Genomic DNA, 26,733 nt, shown 5'->3' on the forward strand with positions numbered 1-26,733 from the left:
TGCTCTGTTCAGAGCTTTGAGAATTGTGATAAACTGAGAGAATGATTCGGGCTAATTAAGAGAAAACAGTGTAAGGTCAATATGACCTGGAGAGAGAAAAGAAAAACAAATCGTAAAACTTAATTGGGCCCCTACGAAAAGAAAAAAGACAAGTTACCTCCCTTTTACCTTGTGTAGGATTTATAGTGAGAGAATTTTGTTTAGTTAGCTAGATAATAGCACTTTTCTTAAAATTTATAACTTTGTATAGATAACAAGCAAACATCTGCTGAATGTCTGATCTAACAATATATTATGGATGCTTATGCTCATAGATAACATTCTTGTTAAGAAATATCTGTTGAATGTATGACCTAACAATGTGTAATGTTTATACTTATGTATCTAACATGTTTATACTCATGTACCTAACAATGTGTAATGTTTATACTTATGTATAATGAATATTCATGTAGTAGCTGGAAATAAATGTAGAACAACTGTCTTCTTTGGGTGTGACAGGTGTTGGGAGTTGTTGAACCCCTCCCTGATCACCCAGCGCTGAATTTGCTTTTATCATATAATAAATTCTGATTGGAAATTGCCCGATTGGGTTTCTATTTGTCACAAGAATCATCTGTTGCTCAGAGAGAAAGTGGAAGAGGGTTATGGGGAACGGATGCAAATTCAGTCACTTTGAATGCAGTGACTGTAATATACTGCCCAACAGTTTTTAGGAGCAATATGATGGACTGCTGGTTCTTAAAAACTTCAGATAAATTGGCCCTGTATAGGTGAGGTTTTACCTCACTGTACAATTGCACAATTTATTTGTGGATGTGTGTCAGCTGTGATGCTTTGGGAACATGTCAGATGATGCACACATGGCTTTAGCTGGAGAACAGCAATGTTGCTCTTCATGTGTGTGGGTACGGTGGTGCACTCCAGGGCCCAGGTGAACCTAAAATTTTTTGCTAGGTTAGACAAGTCCTAGATCTTGCTGTGAACTCTGCACGTGTGCTAACTGCAGGTGCTGCCTTCTAGCTCTGTGGCCTTGCAAGAATACTAACTAGATACCAGCTGCATATGTTAGTCTTCAGCTGACAATGTGCTTGTGTGGGAAAGCTGGTAAATACTGACACATGCAGTGTGTGGGGACAAACACCAGTATGTGGCAAGGGACCGAAGACCTGGTTCACCGAGATTTCTGTTACTTGAGCTACCTACTTTGGTGTGTTGTGCTTTTGCAATATGAGTCCACGGGTACAGGTGCGGCGTGACTGTAGGTGTGACACGGGATGATGGAGGGAGGGAGGAAGGGGACAGGCAGGCGGGATGGTACGTGCAGCGGTCCTCTGAGAGCAGCTCTTCCCCGCGCCTGGGCCTCAGGGAGGGGAACTACAACTCCCAAGAGCCTTTGCAACACCCCGCGCATGAGGATTCACGCTTTAAGTGTGGTGGCGGCCTACGCGACGCTGAGGGTTCTTTTCTGCGGTCGGGGGCGTAGCCATTGGCTGAACTACAACTCCTAGCGGCCCTTCACACATCTCGCGCGTGCGCACGGGCTTAGGCTGGCCGCACTGTCGTTGTAGGTGTGTGGGGGGAAGGGAGCGAGCGAGTTCGCGCGGCGGTGAGGAGGGGGGTGAGAGTTGAGAGTTCAGCCGCCGTTGTCGCTGCTAGCTTACACTCATGATTCCTATATGCCCGGTAGTTTCTTTCACCTATGGTAAGCAACGGCGCTCGTTGTTTATGGGTGTCCGTGCGCGAGGGGGTGGGAGGGTGGCGGCGGTGAGGAGATGCGGCCCGCGCGCGGGGCGGGGAAACGGGGGTCCTGAGGCGTCATGCCTGACTTGGCGCTCGCGCGCTTTTTCTGTTTCTTGCCTGTCCCTTTCTCTCCCCACCTCCTCCTGCCTGGCCTCCTGTCATGGCCCCGACCACCGCCGCCGCCACTTGGTTATCTTCGCCACAGTGCCCAGCCGGCTGGGAGAAGATGCCAAAATGGCCACCGGCAACTACTTTGGATTCACCCATAGCGGGGCTGCTGCCCAGTATAGGTAACCACCGCGACCCCTCCCTGACCCGCCCCTCTCTCTGTCCTTGCCCGGAGTCACTTCCCTCTTCGCCTCCGGTTTCGTGTTCCTGACCGGGATCTCCCCGCCCCCTCGGGGTGAGTGCTTGGGACTGCTCCCATCCCCCGCCCCGTGTGGGGGCTGCTTTTGCAACTCGCTCCTTCGGGATGGTTGTGCTTGGGACCCTTCTGTTTATCTGCCCTGTCCGCAGGTGTGTTTTCTTATCCTGGTAAGGACCTCCCTGTATCCCCGGTGGTGTGAGGGTGGGGAGGTGGAGCCGGACACGATGGAGGAGGCAGCATGAGGTCCCAAGGCCCTTAAATTAAAATTGCAGTCAACAACACCAGCAAGTTACCGTCTGCTGCCCCTGGGCCCTTCTCCTTCAGTGAAGGCGGGGCTTGCTCTCCAAGTCTTTGCCTCCCCCTATGTCAGTGTGGGAGGATGGAATCCTTTTTAACGCGTGTTAAATTTACACCAACCCAACCTATGGGAGACTGGATAGATAAGGGAAGAGTAGAAGCACCAGAAAATGCAGGAGACTCTCCCATTCCACTGAAGCAATGTTATAATTAACGTATCAGAAAGTAGAGAAGATGCTTTCAGAGCCAGGCACCTTTTAAAAAGATTTCCTACTTGGATATCCAAGTTCAGGGGCAGGTCTTGTAGTGGAGCTCAGGGACCTGTAACCATACATTTTGTATAGATATGCAGCCTTAAACTTTTGTATCTTTGTACTCTTTGTGCATCCAAATTGTGTATCAGACTGTTAAAAAGTAATTGGTAGCATCTATTGTCTCACTTTTTCTGAAATCAGATCACTTAATTTGGCAAAACCCAGATACAATCAAGAACATCTTCATATTTTTGGCTTGTATTGGAGTAGCACCTTGAAGTTCACATTTGAATCTACATTATTTGTTTCATAAATTTATAATAAAGACCTTCCTTGACTCCTAAGTTTTGGTTAATGGGGAAAATAGTAGAATAAAACAAATATGAGATATGAGGGATTATTAACAAACAAATGCAGATGTGTGCTACTGTTAACTAGTTAATCAAAATTGCATACCTGACGTAGTTTCAGGAATATACAGTCTTATGGGTGTCTTGGAACGACTCCCAATCTATTCTTTTCTGGAAATGGATATAAAACAAATTAATTTTCATTTACTCCAATGTATAATAGTTAAAGGAGAGGATTAAATTTAGCTCATCTTTTTGTTCTTTTTTAGATTAGGTGCTCACAGTATGTTTATGTTTTACTTGACAGTTATAGTGAAATTCAAAACGGGATTGTCATGGGGTATGAAGGAGTTTCTAAATAACAGGATTTTTTTTTGTAAGTAAATAATCTTTAAGTCAATACTAAACTGAGATCCATATATCTGCAATTTTGAAGTGGAGATTAATTTTTTTAAATTATTATTCCTTTTATTGTGGAGCTGAGGTGGTCTGTAGACTTAAGAACATGAACAACTAATTTGAAATTTCCTTAAAACCATATAATTGGAATAAAGTTCAAGTTCAAAACTGTTTTCATAGTTAATCCTAAATGTATTCTTAAGAAAATGGAAATACTGATTGAAAGAAGCTTTTTCTTTTGCTATCACAAGCACAAGATACTATTTCATTTATGTATTAGTTAAAGACTGTATCCTTTAAATGGTTTGTATATTTACCAGGTCTGAAAGTGAAGAGACAAAGCAGTCCTTTCATAAGAATGAATTTAATATTTTGAGCAGAAAACACAGGAGTCAATGTCTAAAAGGGAGCTTATCTTAATGTAATGACATTGTGATTTAATAAGAGAAGCATTAGATTATGCAAATACCAATACAGAAAATTTCTCTGAATATTGCAGTACCTTTGTGCTAGTAGTGGTATTGGGCCTAGGGTTATAAACCCATATGCAATCCAAGACTTACTTATTTAAGTAATTATTAATCCATCTATTTAGAAACCTGAAATAAATGTGAAATATGGTGATACTAGTCCTCTTTACTTAGTGTGTGTGCTCTGACATGAACAACCTAATATTGGCTTGTTTTTCATGTGTAAAAAATATTAGCATTCTTGATTCAGTGCTGAAGAAGAGGCATAGTTATGCTTTTATTTTGAAGTTGGCTGACTGAAATGTGGGGATGCCGATGGAGAGATAGGGACACTGAGAAATGTTTGGACAGAGAAGTGTGCAAATGTGTGGTCTCAACCTTGTATTAAGATTTTGGTTTCTGTTAAGAAGATAAAGAACTGCTGAGCGTCTGAGTTTCATCTTACTGATGTTCATACTGTGTACCTGCTCTAAGGAGACAGGTCACAGATGGGAGATTCTTGGGTAGTTAGGAGTGAATTAGTAACTTTGAATTGCTATCAAGTAGTGTGAATATTACTAAGTGTGGTGAGCCTTCACAGGTAAAGGCAATTGTAGCAGTTAGAGTCCAGAGCCAATCATAGTGCCTGTGAGTTTAGATTAAGATGCAGTCTTCTAGGTAGCCATATGGAAGTGAACTCTTGCAATTATAGCTAGTTTTGTATTCAAGTGCAGTGTATGATTTTACCAGATGTTTGAGACCGGTGCAGAAGAGCAAAGGAAGGTGAAATGCTGTGGATGGATAAGTTGGCTATTGAGAATTGCTTGGGGGTGGAGTGTTTTTTTCACATTTGCTAGTACTTCTAATTAACTTTTGTCTTCAGTGCCCCAGTTACCTTTTCCTCAACTAGATACCAGTTTCAAAAGTATTTGGTCTTTCAGAGATAATAGGGCTGTAATCCACGCAGGCATACTAGCCCAAGCTTAAAGTATCACTAAACATAATTCAGACTTTTACTAGTGGAAAACAGGAAGATAGGGGCAATACTGAGTAGGACTTAAGGCTTATTATGAAGTGAAAATGTGCCACTAGACTTAAGAAAAATATTTATTCATCTTACAGTACTGTGTTATATGCACCTTAATCCCAGGGTCGTGAGTTTGAGCCTCACATTGGGAGCCAGCCAGCAACCAAGCCCCATGCAGCCACTCACTCAGTCCCCCACCAGTGGGATTGAGGAGAGAATCAGAAGGGTACAAGCTAGAAAACTTGTGGGTTGAGATAAAAACAGTTCAATAGGGAAAGCAAAAGCTGTGCAAAACAAGGAACTCATTCACTGCTTCCCATGGGCAGGCAGGTGTTCAGCCATCTCCAGGAGAGCAGGGCCCCATCATATGTAACAGTTACTTGGGAAGACAAATGCCATCACTCCAAATGTTCCCCTCCTTCTTCCCCCCACTTTATATACTGAGCATGATGTCGTATGGTCTGGAATATCCCTTTGGTCAGTTGGAGTCACCTGTCCCGGCTGTGTCTCCTCCCAACTTCCCATGTACCCCCAACTTCCTTGCCAGCGTGGCAATACAAAAAGCAAAAAAGGCCTTGGCTCTGTGTAACAACAAAAACATCTCTATATTATCATCACTGTATTCAGCACAAATCCAAAACAGAGCTCCATACTAGCCACTGGGAAGAAAGTTAACTCTACCTCAGCCAAAACCAGCACAGCACCCCATGTTAAAATGCTTGGGGAATGAAAGTAATCATAGTTTTATCATAGGATGGATGTACACATACCATAGTGGTAAAAACGCCAAATGCTTGCTTTCTGTGAATTTTATGCCTGTGCTATCCTGAGTTGCATCACATCTTAAAGGATATGTCTTTTTAGCAAAAGGGATTTCAGTGAATAGGATTGAGCTGCATGATGCTGATTCTCCTTTGTTCAATCTGTGTTAGTCTTAAATGCTATCTTAAACATGCTGTTCTAGGATATTTACACAAGAAGTCTCCAGTAAGTTACTGCTGTTTATAAAAAGATTTTGATAGACTTATTTTCAAATCATTGAGGTCTCACTCTCAAAGGACATATGCCAACATTAGAAAGGCAATAAGGAGCTCTGGGTTTGTTAGTATGGGCTGTATGCCAGTATTGCAGTTGACTAACAATGGGGAGACAGAGGAGGTGGTGGTAACTGTGAAGGAAAGGTGCCACACAAATCAGAGGAGTCTGTCATTTTTAGGAGGGAAGTCTGCCAACTAGTTTAAATTTGCAGCAGGCTCATGTCTTCAGGAACTGAGCACTAAGGGAAGCTTTTCTGTTAATGGTATAGTCCTATGTTGTAACCTCAAAATGGACTGATGGTTGTAGGCTTAACTCTGGGGTGTTAAATTATGTGTAAAATTTTGTCTGCTACTTAAATGCAACAATGGTAGGTTAATGTGTAGTTACATTATTGGTACCTAGGAAAGTGAAGTAGTAGCTTAAGGCAGGAAATATAGAATGTTTTAAGAATTAAATACAATTTTCCATACCAGTGAAATTTTTTTTCTTCTATAGAGAACTTGCCGATTTTAGCTTTTTTACAGCCTCATGTACCAGTATATGCTGGGGCCACCCAGCTGGAAAGCAGCTTGCCAGAAAAGGTCGTGGGGGGCCCTGGTGAACACCAAGCTGAACTTGAGCCAACAATGTGCCCTTGTAGCAAAGAAGGTATCCTGGACTGCATTAAACAATGTATTGCCAGCAGGTCAAGAGCTGATCCTTCCTCTCTAACCCAGCACTGGTGAGGCCACACCTGGAGTCTTTTGTCCAATTCTGGGCTCCCCAGTGCAAGATAGACATGAACATACTGGAGAGAGTCCAATTAAAGGCCACAAAGATGATGAAGGAACTGGAGCCTCTCGCCTATTAAGAAAGGCTGAGAGAAAGAGCTGGGATTGTTTAGCCTAGAGATAAGAAGGCTCATAGGGGATCTTGTTAATGTATATAAGTACTTAAAGGAAGAGTGCAAAGAGGACAGAGCCAGACTCTTGTTAGTGGTGGTCAGTGACAGGATCAGAGGCAATGGGCACAAACCGAAACGCAGGAGGTTCCTTCTGGACATCAGAAAACACTTTTTAAGCTTTGAGGGTGACTGAGCACTGACACAGGTTGCCCAGGGAGCTTGTGGAGTCTCCCTCCTTGGAGATATTCAAATAGCAGTCTGGACATGGTCCTGGACATCTGACTCTTGGTGGCCCTGTTTGAACAGGATTGCCCCCCCAGGTGACCTCTAGAGGTCTCTTCCAACCACAGCCGTTCTTTGAATCTGTGATTTTGACAGGGAAAATGTTAGTAGTTGATAGTTTTCAGGCAGACATAACGTCTCAAGCTCAGTTCCTTTTGTCATAGGTTATCATTGTGAACATGGCTGTTATCTAGACTTGAATAACATCAGTGTTTTGATAATGAGCTGTCCATTGTGTGCAACTGAGTAAAGAGAAGTAGATGGATGAATTCTGCAAGATTGTGAGCCGGTGTGGCCTTTCACTCCCCAGAAAATCAGAATGACATGGAATTGAAGATTACTGTGGAGAAAGATACATGGTCACAGCTTGCTGCAATCAGCCTTATCTAGGAGGTTTAATATACTGGTATTTCATAATATGTGGCACTTTTTCTGATACTAATGCATCACAAACATCACTATTTTCCATCACTAATGTCAGTAGAATTTAGTGTAGTTGTTATTCAAATATTTGAGTCAAAGGTGTTTTAAAAAAAACCCAAACTTTTCTCATGCACTGTAGTACAATAATTCTGTGTAAAGAATTAATTCTCTTGATCTTGAGGTTTTTTAGGTAATACATGGAAGATGAGAGCAAGCTAGGTATACATTGGGGTCTAAAACTTCTGAATAAAAGTGAGTTTATTTGGGAGGAGGAAGCAAAGAGCATAGGGAAATAGGGATATGCAAGTAGTTTAGGGCAGGTAGGGAGAGATGAAAAACATTAGGTAAGGTGCTGGAAATGACCTTTTGTAGTTGACTAAAACATACATCTACAGAATCTGGAGCAGAACAATTGAGTGCAATATATAGCCTGTAAACTGGCTGTGGCCGTGATAGTGAAAACAGTGAAATAGAAATCCAAGCTGGAAGATGAATGTTGAAGAATGTATGTTGTTCCTAGAAAATAGAAATTAAAGTGAGCTTGGTGGGGAAGCATTGTTACGATTATGATCAACTAAAGAAATAGGTGGGGTATGAATAAAATATATTCTTTTTGAATGAAAATCTCTGGACTATGAGTAAGTTTGGACCTGGCTCCCCGCCAAGTCCCCGAGACTATAGCAAAAATCTTTCCCCTCCCTTCCCCTTTGGGCAAAGGAAAAAAAACCTGTAGAAACTGAAAGAAACCAAAACCAACCAAATTATATCAAAATATATACATTTTTACATATATCACAATTATATACAGTTAAAATACTATGTACATATAAAAAAGAACCCCAAACACCCCAAAAGGGAAAGGGGAAAAAGGGACAAAAAAGAAAACCAAACCAGATATGCACAATCGAAACCTGGGAACTAGCAAAATAAAGAACTAGCAAAATGAAATCTCAATACTTCCCTTGAGAAAACAGAATCACGCCACGCCACCAGACTGCTTCCCGGATCGGAAAGAGAAACAACAGGCCACAGCAGGCCTCAGCCCACACGAGCAAAGACTGGATGCAGGAAACCTGTTGCCTCCAGACCTCGCCAGAAGAGAAGAGAGCCTCAATGTCTCCTCCCCTCATATTTATACCTCTGTTTATTTAAAGGAATAGGTGGAGTACTGGGAACATGGCCACTTCCTTAGTTACAAGCTGGTTGCCAAGGAAGGCCTTAAAACCAAACCATATATCTATACATCTACAGAATCTGGAGCAGAACAATTGAGTGCAATATGTAGCCTGTAAACTGGCTGTGGCTATGATAGTGAAAACACAGTGAAATAGAAATCCAAGCTGGAAGATGAGTGTTGAAGAACGTATGTTGTTCCTAGAAAATAGAAATTAAAGTGAGCTTGGTGGGGAAGCATTGTTACGATTATGATCAGCTAAAGAAATAGGTGGGGTATGAATAAAATATATTCTTTTTGAATGAAAATCTCTGGACTAAGAGGTATTATTAAAGCAGTGCAGCAGAGTAAGATTTGGAGCTGCCAAGTCCTTTGCCTATAACTTTTTAAGTCAAAGAATGATGTTTATTTTGACAGTAAGTCAAAATACTGTAAGAATTGTAATATGAAGTTACCTTGAATTGAATGTTCACAAGCTGGGTTTGCTTTAAGTAAATGTTGGTCTAGAGCTCATTTGCTTGTTTCAAAAGCAAATGAATCTTTTATAAACTAAGGAAAAAATTTTTGACAGTGAGAGTGCTCAGACATTGGAACAGGTTGTCTAGAGCAATCTTGGATTCTCCTTTCTTGCAGATGATTGGAACCTGGCTGGACATAAAGCCCTGGGAAACCTAATGTAACTTTCAAATTAGCTGTGCTTTGAGCACATGGTTAGAACAGATGATCTCATAATCTTTGTTTCACCCTAAATTATTCTGTCACTTTTAAGCTCTTTCTAGTTAGTAAAGCCAGTTGGACTGCATATCTTTTCACAGGAAGAGCACTAGAATTCCTTGAACTCAAAGATGCTAATAGGGATATTAGAATTTATTTTGGGGAAGAGAATTGATCTACAAAGAAAACTCGCTAAGGTACCAGGTCAATCAGTTAGCTTCTCTGTCTGCTTGTAATTTGGTTCAACTTTTTCCCACTGTGTTGGGGAATTAAGCTAAACTGAATTACTTTCTTTGTGGTAAAAAACACACGTGGTTTGTTACCATAGTTCAACTGACATACTGTATTTCATTGTTGCTCTAATAACTTGATCAAGTGCCTAAGTTTTTTGAGTCTTATTTATTAGGACTAAGTTGAAATACATGATGTGGTGCAATATGGAAAATTATTACTTAAGGTAGAGATTAGTAAAAGAATTGTAGAGATGGAGCTGGTAGAGGTGGTTAATAGAATTAGAGGAGTGATTAGCAAATAGGAATAATTGCAGTGGAGTACCCTAGGGATTGGTCTTGAGTCTTATTATTTATATTAGTGTGGTGTGTCATGATATTTGATACAAGGAAAATATCGTCAATACACAGATAACTGCTCTGCAGAAGTTAGACTGTTTGGAAAGAAAGTAGTCTGGAGCAGAGTGAGTGGCACAGCTGAAACTATCTGAAATGATGCATACAGTTCTTGCCATCTGTAGTAAAGAAAGAATAGATAATACTAGGATAGGTGCAAAGAACAATTGCAAGAAAGATCAGTGGAAGAGGGAGTCTGGCAAAATAGTCTGGGAGGAGGTAAGTTCATCTTGGCAAATGTGATGAGGCACTAATCACCAAAGAAGGATTAAAAACCTCTTGTAAGTTAAATGAAGTTGACATAAAAATATTTCTATTATAAATTAATTACCTGAAAGTATCTGGTCATCTTAATCTTAAAAGGTTCTCAGTAAGACCATGGGGAGAAAAAGAAACATAAATTTAGAAAAGATGTTAACATGAATTTCTGTAACATAGTGTAACGTAACTTTTAAAAAGGAAGTAGCAGTCAATTCTAGAATATTTTTCTTGTAGTCTTGCAAACTTGGTTGCTAGCTCTGCATGGTGTTGCAGAAGCAAGGGGAACAGATTTGCTAAAATAAACATGGTCATAGAACTATATTAGCCTTAGAAATCAAATTATTTGGGCTGTTAATTCTATACCATGACAAGGAAGTTTGATACAAAAATAGCACAGAAGAAATGAAACTGTCTGTTAGCAGAATCTTGCTAATAGTCCTGATCATAATGATCACAATCTCTTCACAATATTAAACACTGAAAACTGTCAGGCAGTTTAAATCATATATATATATATATTCTGAGAACAAAAGTATTTTCTTTAATAAACTGACTGATACTGTTATCTCATAGTGTGTTGTGAACACTGTAGTAGTAATTTAAGCACGGTTTCATGAAATTTGAGCCAAATTAATGCTTCCTGGGCAGGTCCCTGTTCTCTTTCTCCCATTATTTTCCTCTGCTTCCATATATATAACTTATGTGGGTTCTAGCACTCAGCAGACTGTTTTGTGAGCTACAATGTTTCTAACATTTCTACCACATTAGAAAATGAGCTCAGCAAAAAATATAATCTCATAATTTTCTGCTAGATTGAGGTAAATCAGTGCACTGAATAGCTTGACAAGTAGCAGAACTAGCACTAGGGATGGAATAGGATGGCATAGCCAGGTTTGGTATATGGGAGGAGAGAAGAATAAGAGTGGGGAGCAAGACTTTTCCTTGTTGGCAGTATTAGACTGTTGATGTGTTCAAGTGCAGTCTGAGATAAAGTCTGCTGCCTGTTTTCCCAATGTAATGTATTTTTAGTAGATACATATGATAATGTGAATTACCTCAGAACATTTTAATATTTTACGTTTCTGTACTGTTAGTTATGTAGATAATACAGCCTAATTTTATAGATTGTCATTCACTTTTACCATCATAAAATAGTCTTCTTGAATTTTCTGATAGAGTCTGATTTCTCACTTTAAACTGACAAAACAGAGAAACTGTCTATATACATCAAGTAGGAGGAATTGTTTCAAGCAGTGGTGAGAGCTATACCAAAGCAGTTCAGGTCTTTTCCTTCCACTGTTATGCAAAGAAGTTGAAAATGAAATGAACAATTCACAACTGAATTAAATTTAGATGAAATGCAAGTGGCTTTTTAAGCAAACAGGGGCCTGAGATGGGAAGAAAGTGGAATCCAGGTATGTAAGTCCCATAATAATATTTTCTCTGAGTTTCTACTGTAAGAATTTTTTAAAAATATATTGAAGTTAATGGGTTCTGCTGTAATAAAAATTACAAAATCAGTTTTTCTTAAAAAAATAAGTTATTAAACAAAAGTTATGGAAATGTCTTTTGCAAAAATAATAGTAACTATAGTTACAAGGTGCTTTGTTTCTGATAGTTATGTCAGAAAGAATATTGCAGTCTTTAGGAAAAAAACACTGTAACTTGTTCCTTTTGGTTTTGAGCATAACCATGTTGAAATTCCAATTTACCACTGAGTATGTTGGCTTCTAGTGAGATTTCATTTTTCCGTTTTCTTCTAAAAATCAGGGGATAATCTTTTAATAGTACTATGGAGATGTGAAACCCTATAGAGATTCTTAAATCTTGAAAAACAGTACAGTGTACTAAAAATTTCATAATCACTCAGTTTCCCATTTCATATAATTGTTCCAGATAGTGATATTTTGCCTATTTCACTTTATTTGTTTAAAAATAAAAATAGCTATTGTAGGCTTTTAATATTAATGCACAGTTATAGATCAGTATAGGACAACAATATTAGTTTTAGTTAAAATAATTAAGCCTTTGAAGCCATCATTTTTTATTTCCACTGTTAATATTTACTCATTCTTATTAAATAGCCACATATTAATGTCCTACCTGCACATTTAAGAGAAGCAAATTAGTCTCAGCATGTGCCTGGAAGATTGCCAGAGCTCTGCTAGCAGTCGTCTTGCTCGATTTGACTGTGTTCATTTGATGCTTCATGTTGTGAGGCAGTGGATTTCTGTATGAGCGAGTGGTGCCAGCTTTTATAATTTTCAATCTTTGTGGGAAAAATCCCGTATCAGAAATATTTAAAGTGTCTCTGCCTTAAATTTAAGAGTTCTGAGCTATTTTTCATGGAAATTCTCATTACTTTAATATGATTTACTGAAAAACATCATGCAAGTGCATATCAGTAATGAGCTCTCACAGAAAAGTAGTATTTTTCTTAATTTGACAGGTATATCAGTGTGAAGTAAGTTAACATGCATGTATCCCCAAAATGTCAAGCAGTGGAGGGAGTTCCAGAAAATTTATTCCAAAGTTTGGAACACTAGACTTACAAGGGAAAAACTTCTAGCAGTGCTGAAAAAAGCACTGCCTCAGAAAGACACGCCTCCTGTTCCCTTCAAGGTTTTTTATCTTCTCTGGCCTCCCCCCCACCCCAGGCCCTCTCTGACATGGAGGCCTGTAGCCTGTGTGAGTTTATCTCCTCATACCATGTAAGTCTCCTCTGGAATGCAAGAGGAGAAAACAGCCAAATTATCTTTGAGCAAGGTGCTTCTTCTTAAGCAAGAAAGCATTCCTAAGTGAAACAAGCTCTTAATCTCCTTGCCATAAATCTTCCAGAAAGGATATCTACCCTTACAATCAGTTTTATTGAAGAACCACTAAAACACTTAAAAACTTATTGGTCGTTAAAAGATAACTGTGTAAGACTTCTGTATTATTTTGAATTAAAGACTTGGGTTATTTTCAAGCAGTGGAACATCACCACCACCACTCCTTGCTAAGAAGAAAGTCATTGCTTGCATGATATATCTGCATTCACAGAAACTTCAAAATGATACAGCCTTTTTAATGGGGGTGGATGAGAGGTAATAAAAGCCGTTAAAGTGTATAATAGTTGTTACAGGTCTGTTTGTAGAACAGACAATTATTAATCAAATCTGGGAGTTTGAAATGTTTAGGCATTAGCTTAGTATGTTGAATTAATCTAATTATTTACTTACTGTCTTTTTCCAATGTAGCCAGCAGCCAGCTTCGGGTGTAGCTTATTCCCATCCAACTACAGTTGCCAGCTACACTGTTCACCAGGCACCAGTTGCTGCGCACACCGTAACTGCAGCCTATGCTCCAGCAGCAGCTACAGTTGCAGTAGCCAGGCCTGCTCCAGTAGCTGTTGCAGCTGCTGCAACAGCTGCTGCTTATGGAGGCTATCCTACAGCGCACACAGCTACAGATTATGGTTATACACAGAGGCAACAAGAAGCTCCACCACCACCACCTCCTGTCACTACGCAGAATTACCAGGTGTGTTTAAAAAAAAAAATCAACAAACAATTACTTGTGTAATTTTTAAATGATATGTTAAAAGGAGGAGGCCTATTTGGATAAGAGAACATTATATTTTTTCTTCCATGAATTGCAGCTAAAACTGATAGAATATGAAGTGACTGCAGTCTTGTATCGTGCGTACAGAAGATTATCAGCAGTAATACTGCAGGAATTAAGATTTAGACATTCACGCAATAAGCTATGAATTGACATTTATCTCCAAATGATTTTGTGAACTGCTGCTGTAATACTTGTCTCAGCTAGCCTAAATGCTCAAGTGGCATGCAGTAAAGTGGGTCACGGAACTGATTTAGATGAAAAAACTGTTCCGATAAAGTTTCAGTGGGAGATAGAAGTAGTTCCCTTGTCAGATTCCTCTTTGCTACAGGAGCTCTAGCACGAAATGTAAGAGGATAGAAGATTACCCTAGAAGAGGGACTGTCTTTTGGGTAGATTTTGGGTACCCTTTGTGAGACCACTGCCTAACCTTGTGTGGCTACAGGCTTTTACAAAAGGAAACTGTCTGTTTTCATCTTGCTCTGACCTTTACTGACACTTCCTCATGTTGAATCTAGCAGTTGTCAGCATTTGGGTGGGTCAGTTCAGGATAAGGATTCCACAGAAAGCTCACTAACTAAAAAAGGAATAGCAGCTTTCCACAGGATTGACAGGCTTCTGCAGAATTTTCTTGTTTCTGCACAGTTGTGGTGCCAATGCAAGAGATGGAGGTGGGATCATGTAGGACATGTAGGATCATGGTACCTCAGGCAACTTCCCCATTCTTAAACTGGCTTAAATGTATGAAACAACATCCTGTCGGTGACTTTTATTCCTCTTCAGGAATAAAGAAACTTAGCAGTACAAATCAGAGTTGCATCAGTTTTGCAGTTGGAAGATTTGTCTGTAGAGGTTATCTTGGGACTTATTTAACATAAGTGTTTACTCCACTGAGTGAGAAGTTGCATTCTTTTCTGTCTGCCTAGATTGACAAAATGCAAGGGTATATACATATCAGTAACCTCAGCCCATCAGTTTCAATCAGTCAGCTTAGATGCAGAAAGATGAGGGGTTTTACATGGCCAGGTAGTTTGCCATTAGAAATGTGAGCTTCATTTGTATTTTTATCAGCTTTTTTGCTACATTAGCATTTGTTAGTCAATCTTCAGTGGATATTTCTAGGCTGGTGTTTTATGCGCAAGTTATCAAACTCTTATGCTGTGACTCATAGTTAAAATGTGTGTTTACTATGAGACAGAGGACATTGAAATAGTATGTCCTTTGTAAAAATTTTTTAGCTTTTGGTCCTAACTTTATCAAAGCATTATCTAGATTCTAATCTGCATTTTTATTTACTTAAAGCTACTATACTGTTGCTGTATAAATTCCTTTGTATGGCTTTGTAATTTGTTACATATGGTAATGAATAGAAATGTAGGAGTTTTTCCAGTAGCATGTTTACTCATAATTACAAGTTCATTAAACTAGTCAGTTATTAGATGCATTCAGACAGAAAAGAGTCCCCTAAATTAAAGAAAAACAATTATACTTTACATAAGTTGGATGGAAAAGAGATTTTATTGTTATATTTCTTTGCAATAAAAAGAAATTGTATACATTAGCTAATGTAGTTCATGCCTTGCTACCCCCAGTTGATCAACTCTGTGCTTTGCTATAAATATGGTGAGGATGGGAGAATATATATACATGTATATAGTGTCTTCCAGGCCCTCCCTTTCTAAGCTTACTAACTATCTCCTAAGTTCTGGAGGTTTCAGATGGACTGCTTACCTTGCTCTTATAAACTGGATATGATTCCCCAGTGGAATAGCTGATAGACCAAAAAGTAGAGAAGGCTTTAAAAGTATCCCTTTCATACTCTAAGAAATATAACCAAGAAAAGTATTGTCAGTGATGGGATTTTTAAAACCAATAAAGGGTCATAGAATAGTTTGGGTTGGAAGGGACCTTTAAAAGTCATCCAGTCCAACCCCCCTGCAATGAGCAGGGGCATATTGAACTAGATCAGGTTGCTCAGAGCCCCATCCAATCTGATCTTGAATGTTTCCAGGGATGGGGCATCTACTGCCTCTCTGGGCAACCTCTTCCAGTGTTTTATCACCCTTGTAAAAAACTTCTTCCTTATATCTAATCTAAATCTACCCTCTTAGTTTAAAGCCATTACCCCTTGTCCTATCACAACAGGCCCTACTAAAAAGTCTGTCCCCATTTAAGAACTGAATGGCCGCAATAAGGTCACCCTGGAGCCTTCTCCAGGTTGAACACCAACTCTCTCAGCCTTTCTTCATAGGAAAGGTGTTCCATCCCTCTATTCATCTTTGTGGCTCTCCTTTGGACCTGCTCCAACAGGTCCATGTCTTTCCTGTGCTGAGGAACACACAGGTGTAGATGGACCTTCATCCTCATCATCCTTTGACTGGCCTTCTACATCCTCCTACCTTTTGTATAGAGGCACCTGGGAGGGTGAGGTGAGCAAGGGGGGTATTCACCTGCTGCCCTGAGCAAGGACTTGTCTCCATTCACCCCTTTTCTTTGAGCTACTGCCTTCTGCCTGCCCCAAGGGAAAGACACAGGACCCCCTTGATTTTTTTTTTTCTGATGGCTCTTCCTGTCTCAGGGAGGGCAGAGCATGGTTCCATGTTTGTAAACTTGTGAATATATTGTGGTTTGTGGAGATCTTTGGTGGTTTTTTTCCTTCATATTTTAGAGGAATGTAATCTGATACAATCATTATGAAAAACTAGTGTGCAATGAGTTACTTTTTGGTAACAAAAATAATTTGGAAGGGAAAAAGTGATTTAATAGCATGAGATTAAGTCCTATATTATGTCTGAAAAAGACCATCAGGGTTGTCTTCAGGCCTGAAGTATCTGTAAACATAAATTTAATTTCTTTAATGCATATATTAGTATACACCATATCTGTAAATATTTTTTTAATCTACTTAAGTAAAATAGAAGAAAATTCTTTGACTCTGGTAGTGATTTTTATTACTCCAGATATATATTAAGGAGAAATTTGATGGGTTTTCTTTTTTGAATTTTTAGGATTCCTATTCTTATGTTCGATCTACTGCCTCAGCTGTAGCTTATGACAGCAAACAATACTATCAACAACCAACAGCGACTGCTGCAGCTGTGGCTGCTGCTGCCCAACCTCAACCTTCAGTAGCTGAATCATATTACCAGACAGGTGGGTGGCATAATTCAAACTCCTGTCATTATACACAGTCTGTGTACTATTTTAATAGTTTAAAAATATGTCTTTGAATATTTCATGTTATTGGATTTATTTATTGTTTTGACATGTAATCCCTGTCAATGTGTAGAAAAACTTGATGCACCTAGAACTTGAATATTATTGTGACATTGCTATAAATAACTGTCTTTGAGGTTTGGATTGTATTAATACACTCAAAATGTTCTTCTAGACAAACATTTTTGCTGAAGTAGGTTGAAAAAGTCAGTGGTGGATTCAGATGATAACTTGGTTAGAAAGACTTTTTTTTAAGATTCTTTAGTTAATGTATATAGTTCTTTGATTATTTGTATCATAAATGCTGCAAAGCGTAAATCCTATTTACTTTTTTAATTGTAATTAGAAATAATTGGAAAGTTTAGATGTACTTTGGTTTAGTGTGTGCTCTAGTAAAACCACCGAACAAGAAGGTTGTTTAAAAATATGGCAGCACAGTTAAAAATACATAAATAAATCTGAGGCTTACAAGTGTGAACTGTGACATGATTAAACAGTTGTGTGATATATGGTAGATCATGCATAACCATTACTGTCAAAAAAACCCCCCAAACCAACCCAAAAAAACCCCAAAAGCCAACTGAAAAACCAACGAAAAAAGGCAAAACCCAACCAAACTAAACCAAAACCCACTTATGTGTTTATTCCCTAGCATATCCTAAAATATCACTTAATATGGTTTGCATTTCATTCAACTAAAGCATATCAATGTTTATACACTTCTATTTTCTGTCCTAATTAGCTCCAAAAGCAGGATATAGCCAAGGGGCAACTCAGTATACCCAAACCCAGCAAACACGACAAGTGACAGCTATAAAACCTGCAACCCCAAGTCCAGCAACAACTACGTTTTCTATATATCCAGTATCCTCTGCTGTGCAGCCAGTAGCACCTGCAGCTACTGTTGTTCCATCCTATACTCAAAGTGCAACATACAGTACAACAGCAGTTACTTACTCTGGTAAGAATTTTGCATATTATGTTGCTGGGATCTTTGCATTTGTTATAGGAGAGGATTTAAGTACTCAGCATTTTAGCAGTTTGTGTTCAATTACATCACAGTCTACTGAGAAGTATCAACCAGTTAAATCATAATAATGGCAAGATGTTTTTATGTATCTTTAAAGGAGGTTTGATGATTGTATGTGCCTATTTTGTTACATGTGAGAATATACAAAGTGTTAGCATTGCTACGTGCACAAGTGTTTTGTGACTTACTGTAAAGTTTGGAGGCAAAAGATGGGGGATAGAAAAAATAAGGAAACACATCCACACACATATAACCCAGGGAAATTTGGAGCATGCTGCCATCAAACAGCAATTACAGAGACAAGGAGGAGCAGTCCAATATAAATCTTGTAAGTTTGGGTTGTCTTGACCCAAGATGGGAGGAGAATAGGTGCTTGTCTTAGTAAAATGACAATATGTCCCAAGAGGCAAGACCTCCGATGAAGTAAAAACCGCCCCCAAATTACGAAATATTTTGAAATTATGAGACGTTTGAGTGAAGTAGGAAAATTAATAACAGTTTTACTAAAAGCAGAGATCAAAACAAAATCAAACAATAGCAAAAAAAATGTCACCTAAAACCACTCTCAGTTCTGTGCTGTCGAGACGGCGGCGCAGTCCTAATGGGGTCACGTGATCGCAATGTAACCGGAGCGGAGTCGTGGCTGCGCGAGCGGGCGACATGTGAAAGTTCACAAATAGGAACTCTCAAATCCTTTCAGCGCCACTGCAGCTACAGACGTTAGAGGCGCCAGCAGTCCTCAGAACACGGTGGTCACTGCGGCAATGGGAGAACCCTGCTTGGCACGGGAACCGCGAAGCTGGAACGCGGGTTGGCAGTGGCTGCTGCTGCCAGCAGCGAGGAGGTGGCGAGGCAGCGAAAAACGGCAAGAGCCAAAAAACCACGGCAAGAGAGCAACCCAACCGCACTCCTGCCTTCATACTCCCTACCGGAACCAGAGAGAGCGAGTTCTGGTAGCACTAGCAAATTTTATCCCACTCAGTTCTCGTGACACTTCCCGCCGGGACCCCCTTATCCCTCTCTGCCTTCACCCTGTGCAGAGAGAGGGAGGAGGTGTCCCTCGTGCCCTCCAAAACTATATGATGATATGAAAAAGTTCAACCAAAAAATCTCCCTTTAGCTAAACTATAACAGTGCTACAAAAAAAGACTTTCCTCCAAACATTAGAAATCCAAAAAGTAGTTAAAGATGAAAAGATGTTAATTTTATGGCCAGATGGTAATCAACTGACATATTATAGCTACCTTGAACTGTTTGTTTTGGTTTGTTTCCTGTTTAAAAAGGGATTTTAAGACTTCGTTAAACAGAGCTTGATCAGAGGATTAAAATCGTTGAACCAGTAGATGTATAAAGTTTATGGGAAAACTGACTCGAAAGATATGAAAGCCCAGTTTCCTTGATTTATTAAACTTTGATACTAGAAATCAAGGAGTGTGTAGACAGGGTGTACTGCAGAGGTTTTAGCAGGCAAGCAACCCACTTGAAATAAAATGTAATAGCATTAACCCTTCTATCTTTTATCTTCTTTTATTTTTTTCCCTTCCTCTACATAATATCTGTCCTTTTCAGTTTGGAACTTGAACAGTAAATCTGACTCTGGAAGACTGCTTACTTAAGTGACCTTTGATAAATCTTTTCTTAAAATTCTTGTATCATACTTGGTCTTACCAGATGTACCAGGAAATTTCACATATTCTTTAGGGATGCTTTGATATATCTTAACAGAACAGCATGTCTGCAAAGTTTTGTCTAAAATCAAGTATATTCCTGATACAAGTGGTATGCTATGTATTTGTGTACTGTGAAACATCAAGAAAAATTCAGACTGCCTGACAAGATCTCAATAAATCATTTATAACTTGCCCTCCTCCCAACTCTATTATGCAATATGCTTGGAATTAGTGTATTATGTAATTGATATATGATGTACAGTGATGTAACATTTATTTATTTTGATCTTTGAGGTACCTCTTATTCTGGCTATGAAGCTGCAGTGTATTCAGCTGCATCATCCTATTACCAGCAGCAGCAGCAGCAGAAACAGGCAGCGGCAGCAGCTGCTGCTGCTGCAACAGTTGCTTGGACAGGGACCACCTTTACTAAAAAGGCACCATTCCAAAATAAGCAACTGAAACCAAAGCAACCTCCCAAACCACCCCAGATCCACTACTGTGATGTTTGTAAGATCAGCTGTGCTGGACCACAGGTACCTGTATTATGTAATATTCTGCTATACAATTAAGTCATCGTTTTTTCAGCTAAAAAAAATGACCCCTTCAAGAATATTTGTTAATTTTTAAAGACCTGATTCTATACTTATACTAAAGGAATAATGAAATGAAAATGTGTGCTATTACAGAAAGAGGTCATATGAGAAACCAAAAAGATGCATCCCTTTAGCTTGTACGGAGAAGGTTCAGCTGTGCTTTGGACTCCAGAAGTATTCTAAACTTTGAATTTTATTTGTTTTTTAGCATAGCAAACTTCTTAGAAAAGACTTTTTTCAAAACTTTGTGAATGGTAAGCCTGAAAATGTATTAATTGTATTCCAACATCCCAGTTTAGTTTCACAAGTGGGTACAAGTGCATAAAAAGTAGATATCGATTCATGCAGTGTTTGTGTGTGTGTGTTTTGCTAAACAATTCTTACTCTTTAGGTAAATTTATCATTATTTCTCACCCTATCTGCTCTATAGATTGCCAGTGATGGTATAGGAACAAATAACAACTTCTGTATTTTATTTTCAGCACAACTTTATTTATGCACTACCTTCTTTTGAACTTATTTTTTTAGTTGTCTGGATACATTTAATAACTGTGGTCTTGCAGTTTGAGGAAAATTCAAAATCAAGAATAATTCAATGCAATGTAGGAAATTGCAACTGAGGCACAGTTTTCTGATCTTATCAAGCTTTCAATGGTAATATATGTTGACCAGTACTTGATTGAGGAAGTGAGAAGGTAGAGGAGAAAAGACCATATTGTATTACCTAAAAGTGTAATCCTGGTGGTGAAGAAAATTTCTTGGTTTTAGAAGTGACCTGCTTATGCCTTATAGCATGTCATATGGAAGAAATGTTCAGTGTAGGAAGTATTTTTCATACAAAGCATGTGTTTTATGCTATGTTCTATATTACATGTATACACATGAATGATGAAGGAGCAGTACAAAACCAGTTGTATTGTTTATTTAAACAGACTTATAAAGAACACTTAGAAGGCCAGAAACACAAAAAGAAAGAAGCGGCATTAAAAGCTTCCCAGAACACCAATAGCAGCAGCACTTCTGCTCGTGGAACTCAAAATCAGTTGCGCTGTGAGCTTTGCGATGTATCTTGTACAGGAACAGATGCTTATGCTGCACATATTCGTGGAGCCAAGCATCAGAAAGTAAGAACTTTCTCTTGTCCTTATTATACAAGTCAGTCATATATTTCTTCCCATTATTTTTTTCTCAGAGAGGAGAAAGTATGCAGAAACAGTATATAATTCAAATAGTTTTGTTTAAATACGTTTAGTTCTGCTTTTCGTTTCAAACTTATCTTTAAACTCACTATTAGAGGGGCCTTGTTGGGAGAAAGGGGGAAAACATATTGCCACAGCATCAATGAGAAGAGGATATATTGGGAAAGGTATATAAATTGTAGGAAGAAGGTGTAGAGTAAGATGGGGGAAAAGTGTCCATGAGGATATGCAGTAACATGCTTGTGCCCCCTAACACTTTTCAAGACTTCTGTTGACACTTTTCTAATTCGATGCTGTGAAACTCTCTGCGCTTTGAAACACTAAACTGAGTCAGTACCAAGGGATGGGATTACGTGTCACTTTTTGGTATTTCTTGCAAAGAAAATTGGCATATGGAAGCAAGGAACAATGCCCTGTAGTAGATTTTATAATGAGTAGGTTTGAAGAGTTTTGGTAAGCATGCTTTCCCTAATGTCTGGGTGCAGTTAGGTGAGCATCGTGGAATAAAGACTCTGAGCTGCACTGTGAACCTCTGTGACCTGTGTTCTAAATTTGACCATACAACAGTAAATGGAATGGTGCAGTGTAGAACGTGTGTTTAGATATTACAGATTTTACTCATAACTATGGAATGATTAATGTGAGTAACAGAGTATTAATATTAGGACTTTTATAACCCTTTATATCTCAGAACACTGTACAAAACAACATTGGTAATATTGTTCCTATTACAAAAAATGTCATAGCAAATTTAAAATAATTTCCCCAATATTATTTTTTGTTAGGAGAAGAAGAAAAACTATAATTAAGATAGACTTGCCTAGTGTTTGTTCCTTCATTAATGAAGTTGAGCCATTAAATTTTTGAGTTGTGCCCAGTAACTCTATAAGTATATGGAGTACGATAATATACTATCTTTATATATTTGGATGTCACTTTCTCTTCCTCATAGATAGTTGCTAACTAATGCTAATTTAGGTTATCATCAGTGTAAAAATGAAGTCTCAAAGGACTCTTTCTTTGGTACACTGAAGAATTTTGTCCACGCAAGTGGAAAAAAAGTAATTTTGAAGAGTCGCTAGAACTTAAATTTATAATATTACGTGACAACAATATGTCTGTATTCTGATGGTAAACATGCTTAAAATAAGAACAAAAAACTAAGAAGTGTATGTATACACTTGTGTGCAGACCATAGAATCATTTTGGTTGGAAAAGCCCTCTAAGATCATTGACTCCAACTGTTAACCTAATGCTGCCAAGTCCATCACTAAACCATGTCCCTAAGCACCCCATCTACACATCTTTTAAATACCTCCAGGAATGGTGACTCCACCAGTTCCCCAGGCAGTCTGTTCCAATGCTTGACAACGCTTTTGGTGAAGAAATTCCTCCTAATATCCAATCTAAACCTCCCCTGGTGCAACTTGAGGCCATTTCCTCCTGTCCTATTGTTTGTTACTTGGGAGAAGAGACCAACATCCACCTTGCTACAACCTCCTTTTGGGTAGTTGTAGAGAGCAATAACATCCCCCCTGAGCCTCCTTTTCTCCAGACTAAACAACCCCAACTCCCTCAGCCGCTCCTCCTAATACTTGCACTCTAGACCCTTCACCAACTTTGTTGCCCTTCTCAGGACACACTTGAGCACCTCAACATCTGTCTTGTTTTGAGGGGCCCAAAACTGAACACAAGATTCAAGATGTGGCCTCACCAGTGCTGAGGTATGGGGGGGACAATCACTTCCCTAGTCCTGTTGCTCACGCTATTTCTGTTTCAGGCCAGGATATCATTGGCCTTCTTGGCCACCTGGGCACACTGCTGGCTCATGTTCAGCTGGCTGTTGACCAATACTCCTTGGTCCTTTTCCACTGGGCATCTTTTCAACCACTCTTCCCCCAACCTGTAACGCTGCATGGGGTGGTTGTGACCGAAGTGCAGGACCCAGCACTTTGCCTTATTGAACCTGATTGTGTACATGTGTTTGCATTGAAGATATATCTAGCAGATTTATTTTGGGTTTTTTACTGCTACTTTCACACCCAGTCTTTAGTTTTCATTTTGCATGTTTTGTTCTTATGGACTACATGCACTGCCTTTTCTAGTGATGATCAGCTGTCACCAAAAAGAAGTGTTACTCTATCTCAAGCGTGTTGTAAAAAGGCCTCTGCTTTATTACTTCTAAGAATAAGCACATACCTCTTAACTTTCAATGAGATACTAAAGGACTCTGAAATATGCCTCTTGCATCCTCCTTAACTTTTTCTGCAGATGTGCTTTAACAAAAAAAAAAGAAAGCCTTTGTCTAAAGAATATCTTCAGTTTTGCTAGGTAACCTGGGAAGTCTTTCAATATAAATACTCTTAAAATGTAGTGATGAAAAGAGACAGTGTTGAATCTGAATTAAATAACTTATTTACAAATATTATTTGGAACTAAAATAGTTCAATGTGCTACAGTTTTTGGAGGGAGAATAAAAAGCAACCAGGCAACAAAACAGTCACATTGTAAACATTTTGCTCAAACTATTTCTTGAGTTTTACTGGTTTGTGAGTTTATTGGTTTTCTGTTCTCATCTACACAACTTTTGGAGTAAATGTCTGAATTTCTAGTGGAAATAAGCAACCTGAGATAAGTATTAAATATTTCCTTGTTACAGATGACAAGAACTTTTATATGTCACTTTTTTTCCCCTGAGATCACTTTTTGTAAAGAGACAATAACTTTAAAATAAAATAAAAATATCAATATAACTATTTATTGATGTTTCTGTTAAAGCTTCAATAACCTATAACAAGTTCATTTTTTTTTTATAGCTACCTCAGGGAGATAATATTATGAATTTCTTGTTATTCTTATAGGTAGTAAAGTTGCACACAAAACTTGGCAAACCCATTCCTTCAACTGAACCAAATGTGGTTACCCAAGCTGCTACTTCAACATCCGCATCTGCTTCGAAACCAACTGCCTCTGCTTCAAATACAGCAACTAGCAGCAGTACTGTGACCTCCTCTGTTGCATCCTCTGCAGTGAAAATTCTTGCTCCCATGGCAAATGCACCACTTAACACTGTGTCCAACAACAAAACATCTTCAACTGCTGCTAATATAGCTATAAAGAAAATATCTACACCAAAAATAAACTTTGTTGGCAAGTACAGAAGTCAGTCTTTATTTTGAAACCTAACCTATTCTACATTTTTTATAGATTTTAGTGCAACAAGTACAAATGTATTTAGTTAACTTTATGCATGAGTAATTCTGTTGTATTTGAGGGAATTACTGATAGGGGAAAATAAGAATGTGTATAAAAACTTTGCTTCACAATTTATACTGTTTTTTGCCCTTTTGTCTCCACCTGACCTTTCCTGGAGGCTTCTCTCACCTTCATAAGAAACCTCCCACCTTTGGTTTCTTATATAGTAGCTGTTGGAGTATTGCAGATTATAGTCCAGTTGGTCCTAATTTCAGTTCACAGCATGGGCTGTTAAGACAAACTGCAGTAGGTTGGCAGTTGGCAACTGGGAAACTGAAACATTGTTGTAACACTGTAAATCTAACAGTGGAAACTTTTGAAATAAGCATGACAGACATTTAGAGACAGAAAGCAGTTGTTCAACAGTAAGATAACCCACTCTTGAAAGAAAGACCTATGCAGTTGCAACACAAAATATGCTACCTTTGTTAGTACAAACGTTAAAAGGTTTTGAGGTACTTTCTTGGATCCATTTGCAAAAAGAGAAAATAAATCTGATGGGAAAAAAATATATTTGCTGAGTTGTTCCCATTCAGTCCTATCTCTTGAAAAAGCATGAAAGGGAATGATGGCAATTGCAACTATATAAAGCAAAAGATTGCTTGCTAAAATAAAAAACTACATATTTAAATAAGTTTTTCTTAAGCTTTTTAAAAAAACTTATAGTATTTAAAATGTTTGCTTTAATACATTTTAAAAGACTGATAATGCTTTGACCAGAACATTGATATTTGCAAATAAAGTCTTCAGTTTGCGCATCGTGTGTAATCATATTCGCATTTTATGAAAGTTAGTGATTTAACTTTTTTGATTTGCAGGTGGTAATAAACTTCAGACAACAGGAAGTAAACTGGAGGAAATGAAATCAGCTGAAAGTATTAAAACAACAACTGCTGCTACAGTACAAACACAAGAAGTAAAACCAGACACAGCAGCTGAACCAGTGACTCCTACAACTCTTGCTGCCTTGCAAAGTGATGTCCAACCAGTGGGCCATGACTATGTGGAGGAGGTATTGATATGAAAATGTGGATTGTTTTTTAACTCTTATATGTAGAGGCTCCAGTTCCTTCATCATCTTTGTGGCCTTTCACTGAATTCTTTCCAGTATGTCCATGTCTTTCTTGCACTGGGGAGCCCAGAATTGGACACAAGACTCCAGGTGTGGCCTCACCAGTGCTGGGTTAGAGAGAAAGGATCAGCTCTCGACCTGCTGGCAATACATTGTTTAATGCAGTCCAGGATACCATTCACCTTCTTTGCTACAAGGGCACATTGTTGGCTCAAGTTCAGCTTGGCATTCACCAGGACCCCCCATGGCCTTTTCTGGCAAGCTACTTTCCAGCTGGGTGGTCCCCCAACCTGTTGAGATCTATCTCTCAGGATGGCAGCACAACCCTGAGGCATATCAACCACTGCTTCCAGTTTTGTGTTGTCAGCAAACTTACTGAGGGTACACTCTGCCCAGTCATCCAGATCATTAATGAAGATGTTAAACAGAACTCGACCCAACATTGAGCCCTGGGGTACACTACTAGATACTGGACTCCCAACTAGATTTCATTCTACTGATTACTACCCTCTGGCCCTTGTCATTCAACCCACTTTCAATCCACCTCACTGTATGCTTATCCAGCCCATACATCAACACTTTGTCTATGAGGATATTATGGTGAGACTGTGTCAAACACCTTACTGAAGTCCACATAGACAATATCAACTGCTTTCCACTCATCTTCCAGGCCAGTCACTTCACTGCAGAAGTTGATCAAGCATGACTTTCCTTTGGTGAAGCCATGCTGACTACCGATGATGATTTTCTTCTCCTTAATGTACCTGGAAATGGTTTCCAGAATTAGTTGCTCCATCACCTTCCT

The 26,733-nt window shown here is 38.9% G+C and overlaps 1 protein-coding gene and 1 non-coding gene across 2 annotated transcripts in view; both read left to right on the forward strand.

Annotated features, from left to right (window-relative positions):
* Positions 1 to 1,668: 1,668 nt before the first annotated feature.
* Positions 1,669 to 26,733, forward strand: part of LOC113959083 (zinc finger RNA-binding protein-like) — a 51,963-nt gene continuing 26,898 nt past the window's right edge. Inside the window, exons 1-9 of the mRNA XM_027667851.1 lie at positions 1,669 to 1,705; positions 1,949 to 2,033; positions 13,527 to 13,809; positions 16,899 to 17,043; positions 17,849 to 18,067; positions 20,101 to 20,342; positions 21,335 to 21,526; positions 24,463 to 24,751; positions 25,675 to 25,868. Coding sequence (XP_027523652.1) covers positions 1,669 to 1,705; positions 1,949 to 2,033; positions 13,527 to 13,809; positions 16,899 to 17,043; positions 17,849 to 18,067; positions 20,101 to 20,342; positions 21,335 to 21,526; positions 24,463 to 24,751; positions 25,675 to 25,868 — 1,686 coding nt within the window. The remainder of the gene's footprint in view (positions 1,706 to 1,948; positions 2,034 to 13,526; positions 13,810 to 16,898; positions 17,044 to 17,848; positions 18,068 to 20,100; positions 20,343 to 21,334; positions 21,527 to 24,462; positions 24,752 to 25,674; positions 25,869 to 26,733) is intronic.
* On the forward strand, positions 10,524 to 10,660 carry LOC113959091. The gene has a single exon (XR_003531701.1). It is a non-coding gene; the product is annotated as a small nucleolar RNA SNORA66 (small nucleolar RNA).

The sequence above is a fragment of the Corapipo altera genome, unplaced genomic scaffold (assembly GCF_003945725.1).
Source record: "Corapipo altera isolate COAL_440 unplaced genomic scaffold, ASM394572v1 61085, whole genome shotgun sequence".
Taxonomy (NCBI): domain Eukaryota; kingdom Metazoa; phylum Chordata; class Aves; order Passeriformes; family Pipridae; genus Corapipo; species Corapipo altera.